We start from the raw sequence: 14,939 nt of genomic DNA on the forward strand, positions 1-14,939 counted from the left end.
GAGGATTGGTGCAGAGGCTCAAAAGGAGGAAGCCATTTGAATTAGTGTAGTGCAAGTGGTTTCAAGTGAAAAAGCAGAGCAGTGATTGAGTGAAACAATAAAATCATGCTTTATAGTACTATTATTTAATTTAAGTACATAATATTTATCATTAGCAGTAAGAGATTCTAGTGAGAGTTTCACTGTATTTTATTATTATTTAGTAGGTTAGGTTCGATAAAATTTGCTCATTAGTCTCATGACTAGATAGCAATAGTAAATAATAATAAAAAATTTAAGTCAAATTGAGTCATATTTATTAAATTATTCCCATTTAATTTTGCAGTTTTATAAATATAAAATTCTTCTTTTACTTTCAATTTCTTACTTTCATTACCAAAGCTAAATATTTTCATATCAGAATTTATATCGATATAATTATGATTAGTTTCAATTAAATGTTCAGCAAACGCCGATTTTTGAGTAGTATTTTTTTTATTTTAAAGCCTGAATATGTTCAGTATACTGAACTATACTACTACTAGTCACTATACTACTACTTTGAAGATAGGATTAATCAGACTATAATTATAATTATTCTTAATCAATCAGCTGACAAGTGGATTATTCATTGCATGCATTACACAGATGTCTGGCCGTGTCTATTTCCATAAGGTAGGGTTTTAATATTTTTTATGATGCGTGCCCATCACTATCAATATTCTCACATTTGAAAAACAAATCTAATAGGGATGAAGAGAATTTTATTTTCATTATGTTATGCACTTTTTTTATTATTTCCAATATACTTATGTTTTTCAATCCCCATGACTTTTAAAGCAGTTTTGAGTGTGAGAGCTTCAGTTTTGCAACAATAGATAAGTTGATGAAGAAAATTGGCGGGAATGCTTTTGTTGCCAACATGAAACGTTGGATAGGGATTGAATAAGTTTGGAATTATGAATAAATTAGAAATTGGTAACTCCCTTGGAGTTATAGGCCTACCTACCCAAAATAAGAATTGAATATTTTTACCCATGATATTGCATGAAGCTAGATTTCCACATACAAGTATATTATTAAAAGTCCGTGTCCGGTTTCAGTAAAAAAGTATACTATCCATAAGTTCTAATGTGGGACTATACATACCAGTACTTGCTCAGCCGGGCAGAGTGGGAAAATAGTCCAATTAGGACTCAGGAAGAATAATTTCACTGAACCGGACATAGATTGATACTGAAGATACCTGCTATGTGGGAATAGAGCTTCGTCTTTCCTAAAAATATATTCACTTTCTTGTCGATATACAGCCAGTATTTTCAAATTGTCACCTGGTCATATGGGACATATATTTTATCTCATATTGATCAGTATTTTGGAGTTATAAATTAAAATTCATTGAACAGTTATCTGTCATTGACAGAAAGATTGTTTATTTGTTTGTTGTCAATATTAACTGTACCTAGCATCTTTCTCTATTTTAATAACAAACGTGCGCTCGTGCGATAGATAGAAAAATGTTATTGTCTACTCGAGGTGACTTTCATGTTTGGCATGAAATACCAAACCCCAAAATTATCTTTTTTGGGGTAGAGCTACTTTGATAGGACTGAGAGTAAGTCCGTCTGATCAAATAAAGAGGATAGGCTTGTTCTTTTTTAATACAATTTATTTTATATTAATTGTAAAGTCGCGTCTATCAGTGAATTCTAAACGGAAAGTTATTTCATTCTATTAGGTACCACAAAAATTGAAAACCAAGCGAGTAGCGTCCATATGTATTTATTTAAGAATTTTTAAAAACTAGTTTTGTGTGATTTTTTTCAAATATATATTTTCATTTGAAATAGCTCAACATCTAATAATATTCAATCTAATTATTACCATATTTATCTAATGTTATCAATTTTATTGAAGTGTTAAATATTCTTCCCTTTCATTTTTGTTGTCATTTTCGTAGCCACACTCACATTATTGGTGGAGGTTCTCTTTCCTCTAGCTTACAAAATGTAACAGTTTGTCATATTAAAAAAATCTACTTTTCTCTTTGATTTGAATTCTATTAGGATTTTATAGCTCTTATTTATTCCATGGATTATAAGCCTTTTGATGGCAATATTTGAAAATTTCAAAAAACCTGCAGCATAGAAAAGTTTTTTAATGTCTAGAATCCTATTCTAGCTCACTTTCAGCTCAATGTTTTCCTTCTATAGTTGAAGAAAGTAAGGTACCGGTAATAGCTTTAACTGCCATGGTTATCCCCGCCATTGTTAATCCATCAACTTGAGTCAAGATTTGTGGTTTTAGTGTACAGGCGCAATAAAACTGTTGAGATTTAAGATAAAACTCCATTATTATGAACTGATTCATCATCAACTATGCTCTAGAAGTTGTGTTTCCGAAATACTCACATACACAAGCACAAAGTGACCTTTTAGATAACAAGGGTTACAGTTTCTCATATTCCTCGATTAAAAAGGAATCGTTCCGAGATTTCAGTTGAAAAAACACCAAAAGTGCAATAATTATCTCTGAATTTAATAACAATGCGATAGAGTTCACTGCGCGTTCATGATTCTAAGGATTCAACTCTAATGTAACTGTCCATTAATAGAGCGAAATAAAAAGTTTTTTTATTGAGATTTTGGTCTGAGCCCTCATGACTGAGACTTGATACAGCCCTATCATCCTAAAATTGGAATTTTAGTGAGTGTTTTTTATCATCGTGAACTCAATCGAGGTTTTATTCTAATCCATGGATGTGAAGTGTTAATTACTGGAACTGATCAATCAATAATGTGAATTTTATTAATTTTCTAGGAGTTATAAAAGGTGCAATGGTATTTATTTTATAAACAATTGATTCGATTTCAATTTTAATAATAATCCACTTCAATTGAGACATTTTCTTTGAAAAAAAAAATCAATCCATATACTGTAACAAGTGTAGGATAACGAGTTATTCATAGAAATTTATTACTTTCCTTGAAATGTACAACCTCTTACAAATAATATTATTTGATGATCAGTGAAATGTCTCATCAATTTTTTATAACGTTATTGTTAGCCTCCTAAAATTTCGAAAGTTTTCTTTTGAATTGAGATATTTATTCGAAATGTTATCTACCGTACATCATAACATGCACAGTAATATGGAAATGATGGATACAATAAGTTACAGTGAAGTGAAAAAATTGGAAAATGAAAGCTCGGATGAAATAGAAGAACCATCATCTCCATCATATTTAGTATCACTGTTTATGGGTTTACAGGTAAGTTGAAGTAAAATTCTATAACAAGAATTTGGCTCAAGTACAACATAAAGGTCTCATAAACCCTCAATTTAGCTTTAACTGACCAAATAAGTTTCTTTGGAAGCTCAGAAAATTAATAGTTAGTCTTTAAATTTGACATACACAGCTCAAAATTGACAATTTTGCATAGAATCAAATTTAATATGCTATAAAAATTTTGAATTAAGTGAATAAACTGAAAAGATAATCAGCATTTGAAAAAAATTGAAGTTATCTAGAATAAAAATAGTTACTTACTACTCCATCTTCGCTGTAGACAATATTTTTACTATAGAATTATTCCAGAAAGTGGAATTCATAAATCAGGGAATTTTTGGATAGGAGTCCTTCACTAGCAGTTTGCAAACTTACGATACATTGCTGATGCAATATTGGATATGTTACTATTATTCATATTATTGGAATGTAATTTATTCTTGTGAACTAATTTTGAGTTTATTAGCTAGGTACCTTATTATTATTAGGCTATAGGTACTTTATAATTTCATCAACTAGGTATATTGGAAAGCCTATTATTGTCACTTTTCATCCATATGCATATTAAAACCTGATTAATTCTTGAGATAATACTAATTTGGGGATATTATTGTACAGTGGTATTATTGTTTCATCAAAGTCATAAGATGTTATTATAGGATTTAAAAATTAACGAAGTTTGGGATTTTATTGCAGACTCTTCCATTCGAAAAGATGTTGGGTAAACTGAGATGTCTTGAAAGGTACGGTATATAGATTGCCCGAAAGTTCCGTTCAAGAAGATATTGCAAAAACTGAAAGCTGATAAAAATATGAGGAGAAACAAACTTAGATATTATTCATATTGGTATTAGTTTTTGGTTCTCTATTTTACTGGTTTAGGAAGTGGTATTGGCTATTAAGCAAAATGACACTCTTATTATCTTTATTGTGTAATATAATTAAAAAAACTTCCTAATGTTATGCACAGTATGATAGCTTTTTGCATTAGATGCAACACCTATGCTGACAATCCCATTTTTATCAACTTCTCAACCAAATCCTTATATCAGGTACCACCACTGTTGCTGACATTAATAATGGCACAATTATAACGTTCTCCTGATTACAAAGCTGCTTTAACTCACTTGCCAAAGGCAGGTATTTCACAACTTTCTCCTCACTGCACTGGTTCAAATCGTGCATATTGGGAATGTCAACCTCTATGAGGTAGGTGGTCTGTTTTTGCCTATCTATGAGAATGCGATGATGTCCGGTCTATTGTGAATTATTGTTTTGTCTGTGAGAACTGACCGATCTTAGTACAGTTTGTGAGAGTAGCGTTTTCAAAAACTGCACAAGGAGTACCTATATTGATGATATGGAACTGAGCTTATCAACAGGGTATGCAGGCATGCTAAGCTCTGATTTACGATCCTTGCCACCTGGTTATGCCGATGGAGATAGTCACTTGCTACCAAAGCCTGACATGCACTTGTCACATGCTGGACCGTTCCAGATACCTGCTGGTGGCTTCTGCGGAATTTATCACTGTCAAGTCTTTCTCGAACTATGTATATTTAAGGTATAGTTTGTACTAGTAAGACACTCATCTTGGATAGCCGCCAGCATGAATCGCTCAGTCTCTGCAAAGAGGTTCTCCCAACTAAGCCGAGTACGGTATTGAATTATCCTGGCATCATTATTATCATCTACAATAAAATATGATTTTTTTTGGATCGAACTATTACTCATTTGAAGTTATTATTACTGTATTTTTTCATTTCAGGCTATAGTAGTAATACTATTGCCGTTAGTTAAGGTTTCCAACAGCTTGATGGATGTAGTGTGTATTCTGCCCGATGACCCTGTCAGAATCCAAGTATTATCTCTGATGATGATGGTGACTGGCATAAGCACGCTTGCATTCAACATTTTTCAGAAAAGGTAAATGATGCGCGTTTCTGGAAATTGATAACTTTCTTTGTTAGTAGGCTACCAGATACTAGTAACTTTATTTTTGATAATCTGATCTTCATTCCATTTGAATCCCTATATTTTTAGGGATAACAATAATATATGTTCTGCCATATAGAAACAAATTACCTGTATGCACTTTCTAAGTTGAGTAATTAGCTTTTAGTGTGAAAAAGCTCTATAAAATGGCATACTGTACCGTACCTTTGTCAGCAAAAGTATTCCAAATTCTAGAAAATAGAAAATTCTTCAATTTGAAAGATTGGGTATTAGACTTAACCCGCTATTGGACAATACAATCAAATAAGATAGCCTATAGAAACTGAATAGACAAGAGGTCAAATTACTTTCTGTAAAATCATTTGTGTTTTATCAGAACCATTCAACTAATTTGATTATTCATTTATATTGTATAGCGAACGATTCAATTTTTAGCTTTTCCATCGCATGATAGTTTGTTTTAGAATAGGCCACTAAATTGAATAATTATTAATGTTCAATTTTTAGAATTGGAAGACATTCTGGAATGCAGTTTTATTAGAAGAATAGGAATGATTCAGAAATTAGATATTTGATAAGTAAGTATATCAAGAATACTTTCCTTTTAAAAGATCAAGTGCTGGTTGCACAAAAGCCGGTTAAATTTTAATCACGATTAATTTCACGAGAATCAATCAGAGCCTTCTCTTTGAAAAAGCCTTTTCTGATTGGTTTTCGATTGAATCAAGATTGTAATCATGATTGAAATTTAACTGGTTCTTGTGCAACCGGGCCAAAGTCTTCAAGAAATTTGATAGGCCCATCACATTCAACAATTTCTTTTTCCACTGTTTCTCAGGTTACCAGTTCTTTTTTCTCCAAGTGTACGATATTATAAGAACGTTTCAAGCAGCTTATCATTGCACAATGCTTGTCCTGGCAGCGGAGACCTCTTCGCCATGGGTTTCACCAAGAGATCTCACGAGTGGAAGTCGAGGATTAACACTGTTCAAAGCGGCCTCATCTTCACAAATGTATTGACAGCGCTTGCAGGATTAACAGGTGCCTTTCTCCATTTCCAGAATATAAATTGCTAATATATTATGTAATACCTACCTGAACTTTTAATAAACTTGAGAGCAATATTGATTATGAATTGCATGCATTGTATTTATTTATACATACATATATGAGTGCTACAGGCATAGCCCAAATGCACTCATGAAACTAAAATTACATCAGTTGGAATGTATTGCTGCTGTAGTCTTGCGTATATCATCTTTCATCTTGATTGCATGATCAATTTGATTGTAAAAGTATTAGTAGAGACTGTTTTGTGCGTAATACGTGTGGGTTTCGTTGATCTTCTGATAAACAAATATTACCTATTATCATTTTTGAAGGGACGGATTCAAGGATCCAAAGGTTCAAAGAACCCCACACGTCAACCGAAGCTAAGATTGTGTTCCCAAGTAGTATGTTAGTTAGGCAAACCAATACCTGTGTCCTTTTTACAAGAACCAGGAGTTTTTCCCTATGCTAACATCCCATTCATTATCTGGTTGCTTGTCGTAATCCAGTGTGATATGCTTGGCAGTCTCCTCAGACTGATTAGTCCTCATGACCTACGTGAGTTCCACTCCTGGCCTTCTTTAAAGGTCCGCTGAGGAAGGGGTGACTGAGATGCCTCTAGGGCGCCTGGCCACCCTTGACTTAGCCTCTTGACCCACATTTGTGCCTGGAGTTTCACCCATCTCTGGTCTCTTGGGTTTTTCCTTTTGCCCCTCCGAAACTTCACAGGGTCAAAAGCTCACCTCTCTCAAGAGATTTTGCCTGAATGGCTGCCCTTCTTTGAGCAGTGGTGAGTTTTGGCCTCTCTACTCACAAACTCGTGACACGTAGAAACCTACGTGAGTTCCACTCCTGGCTTTTTGTAGGTTCTTCCGCTGAAGGAGGGGTCGCCAAATTGCCTCTAGGGCACCCGGTCACCCTCGACTCAGCCTCTTGACCTGAATTTGTGCCTAGAGTTTCATCCATCTCTGGTCTCTTGGGTTTTCTTTTTTCCCCTCCGAAACTGCCCTGATGGGGCAGATCCCGTGAGTTTGAAGGCAAGGCAACTTCTGGTATGATCAAAAAGTTTGTTTGGTTTGAAGTTTACTTGTTCATTTAATATGTTATTTTTATAAAGGATGGTGATGACTTTATAAATTTCATACATTTTACAAAAAGTGGGAATCGCAACTTACATTGCATCTCATCTCCAATCTCTTGATTGGCTATCCTAACTATACACCTGTATAGACCATCATATCATTTTCTCCTTCAATAAAAGCGTTAATTGTAATGTCTTAGAAATTATTCAATTATCCTTTTCTCACAATTTCCTACTAATTATTTCCTCTGTAGACAATATTTAAATAATTCATCAGGGTACCTATTTTATAGAATATTAATATGAAGTGTCTCATCTAATTATACGTTCATTCATTTCATTATTCCATTATTTATCATTTTATCCAATTATACGTATTCAGCCTCAAATGAATTGATTGCTATCGCTTCGATCTTCCGTTTGCCATCGCAGCCAATAAATGATTGATTGCAATCGATCCTTCCATATTATCATGGCTTACTTTAGATAATAGGCAATTGATCCTTCCATATTATAATGGCTTACTTTAGATAATAGGCTATCTATAATAGTAGGCTGTGATATTATTCATCTTTCATTTCCTGCTTTCAGGTTTATGTCGAGCAATTGATGGCGTTATATCAAATAATTTGGTTTTAGTACCTGCTGGTGTTGCTATAGGCATATCACAATTTGAAGATTTGTTAAAATTGGAAACTAACACAGTCAATGGAAGTTCGGAAAATTTAGATTCAGAAGTCATTGTTACAATGTAAGTTCAAAAATGGGTTTAGTCTAGCCAAAAAAGGTAAAGAGGGAAAATTATTGGAAGACAATTTTTGACTCCCTGCAGCTCTCTCTGATATAATTAGGGGTGAACATATCAAAAGTCCTCACCGCTTCCCACTGTGCTAACGGGGTGGAAGTGGTCTGAATCTACGATTCTTGGTGTATCGCATTTTCTCGAAAACGATGAGTCTTACAGTTATAAGCATAGTAGGGATGTAGAGCATGGTGCGTAATTCTCTCTCATATATATACCACTATTTATTATTTCACGATTGTATGTTTTCTCTCAATCGGTATATGGGGCCTAGCAGCTTTAATTTTAATTGTGAAATTTTAATTCCAATATTATTTTTTTAGCAAGAGTTAACAAGGCAGTTCATATTCTTTAGCAAAGGAGACGTTTAAAACGTTCACCTTCTAACTAGATCCACTAAAGCTGCGAAGTCGAAAATTGTGTTCCAGACATTCCATTCAAATTTCTTTCTCAAATTTATTGGAAAGTTACCTACATTATTATGTTGGTATTATCATTACCATGTTTAAATTATCTATATTGGTGCAAAATTGAAGAATTCACACTCGATACCAAAGTTGCTATAACAATATCGTAGGTCTCATTTATATAGTTGCTTTTGATGAGTGATATATCGTATCAGCAAGCTTCGTCGTGGAAATAAGGCTCAACTCACACTTACGTGACTCAGGTCGAGAAGAGAGTCGATTCTAGTCGAGAGCATGTGTTTTCAAATGGTGACATGCAGTCGCGGAGACTAGAATCGACTGGTCTGAGTGTCACCATTTGGAAACACAATCATGCTCTCGACTAGAGTCGAGTCTCTTCTCGACCTGAGTCGCGTAAGTGTGAGTTGAGTGTAAATGTATTTCCAATGTGTAATTTCATACAGTAAATGAGTACATCACAATGCTTTTTTCTAATAAATAAATTATCTACCCTCTTTAATATTATTCAATTCAATAATATTAATTCAATATTATTTCAGGACAATAATTTCTTTGGTCATTGCTGCCCTCAAGTTTGGAGAAGTCAAATTCAGAGTACCATATTATTCCTTGAAGGAAGGATTCGGCGCAAGAGAATGTAAACTATTCCAATTATTTTCAGTAAGTGTAGTTATTTCATAGTCAAATATATTTTTCCCAATGTATTTGAGTGAAGCATTTCAGCATATATAGTAGGCAGATATTTTGCTCATATGCAACTGTACTTAAAAGTACAAAATTATGTGTTTTAATGTCAGACAAGCTTCTCTATACAGATCTGGGACTCACTAATGCTAATATATAATAGCTACCGTATCTCAGTAATTTTTCAAGAACTAAGCTAGGTGTTCTGTATTGTAATAATTGACAAAAAATAATTTATTGAATAATGTCTCATTTCAGATTTTCATCTCTACTTTTTGTGTTATTTTCGCATATCCTGGACTTCAGGCATTAATTTATGGTTCCAAGGCCTATAAACAAGAATCAGGACATGCTTTTCCAGAACAAGATGATAGTCACAGTTTTATCCTTCATAGACCATGTAAGTTACTGTTCTTGTATAGGAAGATATTGGAAAGAAAATCGAAATGTAACTTACATTATTAACTTTATTAATTGAAGTTTTTAATTTTTCAAGACGACTGGGTCTAAAATTTGGGTTTTTATTTTTAAGCTGATTGGCTCCAAATAACCCTACCTTGGCCAAATCAGAAAAATGTTAAATAATTCAGAAGTATCATCAGACTATATTGTTTACTCATGCTTATTATAATACTTGTGTGAGAGATAAGAAGGCGTCAAAAAATTGATAAGTTAAGGCAATATATTATTAAATTTGTAAATTTATTTACTGCCATACGAGGTGCCTAGAATATTCTCTCTCATAGAAGTACTATCGTACAGTCTTATTAAAATAAGTCTTAACTGCAAGTGGCATTCTTAATTTTGTGACGATCAAGGGACTTATAAAGTCATAATATTTATAACTATATTAATCAATAAGTTTTAAGTTATTGTTTTGTAAAACTTGAATTAATTTCTACCATAACTACCAATACTACCTACCTACTACTACTATGCCTAAGTAGTATTCATCTATTATATAATGTTAATATCTATTTATTCACCTTGAAGTAAATCACTTTATAAAGTGAATAATATTGTTATTGGTATTTCGCTTTGCAGTTATATATGGTTGGCCAAAGCTAGATTATGAAATGATGATCAATCTCTTGCCAGATGTTGTCATTAATATAGCAACATCGGTCGTGATTTTTAGAGCAACAAGGTTCGCTTGCGGTAAGCCATTTACAAATTTACAACATGATCATCATAGAGATAAAATAATGAAGAATATTTAAAAACCAATAATCAACTGCAAACATGATTTTTTTAGTCTAAAAATATCCTCTCATAACTTAGTCTTCAATTCTAAGAATTGAGAAAAAATGTATACGGTAACTCATTCTTATAGATATAATAAAATGAACGCATTATTCTTCCAGTATATAAATAAAAATAGAAATCCAAGAACCCTTATTAAAATCTTTTACATGTTTCGGCTAGATGATGCCATTATCAAACAATTTTAATATAAGGGTACTTAGATTTCTATTTTTATATTTATATTTCAAGAGTAACGGAAAAAGACAATTTGATGGCGAATCAACCTCATATTCTTCCAGTATCTTTTGTAAAAAAAAACTTAGGAATATATCCTATTATGTTTTTCACTGATGGCCTATATTGATTCTCCTCATATAAGTGGAATAACACTTGCAGTCATAATTATCAATAGAGAATATTTTGTGTCACCAATTATAAGATACATTTGAAAAGGTAGATATGAACCTATATCAAATCTGTGGTTTTTGTGACAATTTTTTTTCTTGCTCTTGAAGGTCAAGGTAAATTTGAACCCGATATTTTGCATTCCAGCTATTGTGTAACCTATACATAGGCCTACTGTACCTGACAGAATTTTCCATAAATGAATGAGATGTTGATGTAATTATATTATAAGATTCATCTCAAGAATGAATATCTCAATTCGTTACAACAAAATCGTGTACCGTATGAATATTTAAAAAGGTGTTTCAAAATCACCGCTCTTTTAAAATCATTTAAGCTATGGTACTTGAAATGATTTATGATAACGGTAGGCCTACCCAAACATCAGTTGTGAAACGGAAAATCAAATAGGTATAGTAGTTGTTTACATACATCGAAGATTCAACATTTTTTACTTAATCGAATTAATTATTGTCATATATTTTCCAGGGGAGAATAAAACTCTTACAAGAACGGTTTCTAATGGAGTTCTTGGTGAGAGTCTAATGAATTTCATTCTGGCAGGTTTCGGGTTGAATGCAAATGTCAGTGCTTACAACATCGGTCTAGGAAAATTGACTGGGGTATGTAAAAATTAGGAAAAATATTTTTATTAGTGTATTATATTTATACAGAGTGATTCTTAATTATGGTAAGATAATTTAATACGTGATAGTAGAGGTAAAAATAAGAAAAAAGTTCTCATAAACATATATCCATAAACGCTTCATTAGCGAGCTATACAGAGTGAAAGATTTCGACCGGAATTCAGTTCCTCTTGTGAAATACACCGATGCTGAATTGTTTGGGGACTAGTTTTTGAAAAACGTATGGTGGATTCATATGGGAAAATATCTGAAAAATTGAATAAAACTAGTCTGGAAGCTGTAGTGTGAGTAGTTTTTGAGAAAAAAGTTAAAATATGCAAAAATCTAAGTAGAAAACACAGACTTCTACGTTTGATGCCCAATAACTTTCTTCAATGACCAGTAAACAAATAATTTTTTGCAATAAAAATTGTAGAGATTTTAATTCTGAAAAGAATTATGTAAGCTGTGTAAACTAAAAGTTAAATGAAATGTATTCTTATATAGTACATTACAGAACAAAATTTGCTGTTTTATGGGGAGAGAACTAATAACTCATAGGTTGTAGCTGATTGCAAATAAAACATGGATCTAAATAACAGATGTTCGAAACAGTTGATTTATTTTGTTTTAAATAAGAAAATATTTAAAAGAAATTATCAGCTGAAAATTATTTCCAGAAATATCTTAGCTCACTGTTGAAGAAAACAACAAGCTGTAAGTTAGGCCTACTGTAACCGCGCTGTATTTTTTGTTTAATCTATTAACCAGTTATTTGTAACCATCTTACTTTGCTGTTTTGTGTTGAGTGTTAACTTTTTGAAAAATGGCAGGTGATCTTAGACATTATTCATACTCCGAATTAGCGGACATGCTTTTGATGTATGGAATGGGACACTACTGTAATAGTACTGAAGCAAGACGTTTGTTTCAAATGAACTTTCCTAACCGAGTATGTCCAAGCTCACGGTTTTTTGTCACTATTCATCAACGTCTATCTGAAACAGGCTCTTTGAGGTCCAGAAAGCACATTTATGCTGGCAGACCCCGATCCACTAGGACTGTTGAGTTAAAGGAACAAGTTCTTAATGAAATTTATGAACATCCAGAGAAGAGCACGAGAGAATTGTCAGTGCAGTTTGATGTCAATCAATCTATTATTTGGAGGATATTAAAAGAGCAACAATTACATCCATACCACCTCCAGAAAGTTCATACTCTATTGCCACGAGACTGTATTCCGATGACCCAAACCGATGGTTTTTAGAAAAACTTGTTAACCCAAACTTTCAAACAACCGTTTTATTTACTGACGAAGAACACTTTACAAGAAAAGCTATCGTTAATGTCCACAACCAACATATTTGGGCAGCTGAGAATCCTCATGCCATCAATCCTAATCGTCCACAATATCAGTTTTCAGTAAACATTTGGGCAGGAATCATAGGAGATCATCTACTTCTGTTCGAGCTTCCTCCCAGGCTTAATAGCATAATCTACTTGAACTTTTTGAGAGAGGAGCTATTTATCTTACTTGAAGATGTACCTCTTCATTAGCGCCAAAACATTTGGTTTATGCATGATGGAGCTCTAGCACACTTCAGTGTTGCTGTTCGTAAACACCTGAATCACAGGTTTCCTTATCAATGGATAGGCCGAGGTGGGCGAGTACCATGGCCAGCTAGGTCACCACACTTAAATCCTTTGGATTTTTATCTTTGGGGATACTTGAATACCTTAGTATACAATACTTTGATTGATATCATTGAAGAACTCCGATTAAGGATTTTGAACGGAATAGACATGATAAAGCAGACTTCTGGAATATTTGAACGGGTCCGACAATCGATGATAAGACGTCTGAACATATGCATTTAGAACAACGGAGGTCACTTTGATCATCATCTTTTGTCGTTTAAGCTTCATAGTCTTTTGGTATAAGTTTAATGTCATTTAGATATGTTACTTTCATATAAAAATAAAACTTTTCATAAAAAACCGAATACTTTATTTGCAATCATCTACAACCTATGAGTTATTAGTTCTCTTCTCATAAAACAGCAAATTTTTGTGGTGTAATGTACTACATAAGAATTCATTTCATTTAACTTTTATTTAAATTTAGTTTACACAGCTCACATAATTCTTTTCAGAATTAAATTCTCTACAATTTTTATTGCAAAAAATTATTTGTTTACTGGTCATTGAAAAAAGTTATTGGGCATCAAACGTAGAAGTCTGTTTTTTTCTACTTAGATTTTTTGCTTTCTCAAAAACTACTCACACTACAGCTTCCAGACTAGTTTTATTCAATTTTTCAGATATTTTTCCATATGAATCCACCATACGTTTTTCAAAAACTAGTCCCCAAACAATTCAGCATCGGTGTATTTCACAAGAGGAGCTGAATTCCGGTCGAAATCTTTCACTCTGTATAGCTCGCTAATGAATCGTTTATGGATATATGTTTATGAGAACTTTCTTTCTTATTTTTACCTCTACTATCATGTATTAAATTATTTTACCATAATTAAGAATCACTCTGTATATTTATTATTAGTATATTGTCTTCATGATTTATTATATTATATATTTAGTTTATTGTACTTATCAGTATGTTATATTTTTATTAGAATATATATATATATATATATATATATATATATATATATATATATATATATATATATATTGTAATATTACATTTTTTCTCACATTTGAATCGAATCTTCAATTCGAGATTTATGGAACTTTATAGTAAATATCAGAGTCATCAATAGACGGACAAACTTTTTGACAGAGAATTTATTATCGTAAATGTTTGTTGCATTGTTCCATGTTGTCACCGAGGCAGGGTTAACAAAATTACTAGATAAATGGTTTATTTAAATCGAGATATATATAAAATTTAAAATAATAGTTTCAAAATAAAGTTTTATTGAGAACAGATGTAGAATGTGAATTCTAAACTTGTAAGTTATAATTTTTTTGGTGACGTGTCTGTAAAATCTATACTGAACAAGGCGTTGGCTTTGTGACTTGCAACTTAGGTTTTTCCTGTTCAGCCCTCTCTAGAAAATGGCTGGCTAAGCGTGTTGTTGTGGAGTTTTGCTCTGAATCATTTTCGTTTATTAATGTTTTAAATTGAGTTTTATACAAATTTTTGTGTTCTATTTTGTTAAGATATAGTTAATTTGTGTCTTCAAGCCAATAGCCACTGTTTTTCAACTGTAAACTAGATAAGTATTTTAGTTCGTAGTTACTCTAAAAATAATTAGGCTTAAGATATAGTTCTTTGTGTATTTGTATAAATTCATCTGAAGATTATAAGTTAATTTGCTCTGAAAACTGGATTTCTCATTCATAGGCAATAGATCCATTCACAATTTATCA

The 14,939-nt window shown here is 32.5% G+C and overlaps 1 protein-coding gene across 4 annotated transcripts in view; it reads left to right on the top strand.

The window, feature by feature from the left end:
- The first annotated feature begins 622 nt into the window (after positions 1–622).
- The window catches only part of LOC111050556, a 36,040-nt gene continuing 21,723 nt past the window's right edge, over positions 623–14,939 (top strand). Inside the window, exons 1-6 of one of the 4 annotated variants that reach the window (XM_022336899.2) lie at positions 2,394–3,251; positions 3,966–4,012; positions 5,038–5,195; positions 6,064–6,266; positions 7,948–8,107; positions 9,126–9,246. In XM_022336899.2, coding sequence (XP_022192591.2) covers positions 5,086–5,195; positions 6,064–6,266; positions 7,948–8,107; positions 9,126–9,246 — 594 coding nt within the window. In that variant the 5' untranslated portion in view covers positions 2,394–3,251; positions 3,966–4,012; positions 5,038–5,085. Of the gene's footprint in view, positions 655–2,393; positions 3,252–3,965; positions 4,013–5,037; positions 5,196–6,063; positions 6,267–7,947; positions 8,108–9,125; positions 9,247–14,939 lie in introns of those variants that run through there. The other 3 variants (XM_039424813.1, XM_022336898.2, XM_039424826.1) reach the window with 3 other exon arrangements.

The sequence above is a fragment of the Nilaparvata lugens genome, chromosome 1 (assembly GCF_014356525.2).
Source record: "Nilaparvata lugens isolate BPH chromosome 1, ASM1435652v1, whole genome shotgun sequence".
NCBI classification, from domain to species: Eukaryota; Metazoa; Arthropoda; class Insecta; order Hemiptera; family Delphacidae; genus Nilaparvata; species Nilaparvata lugens.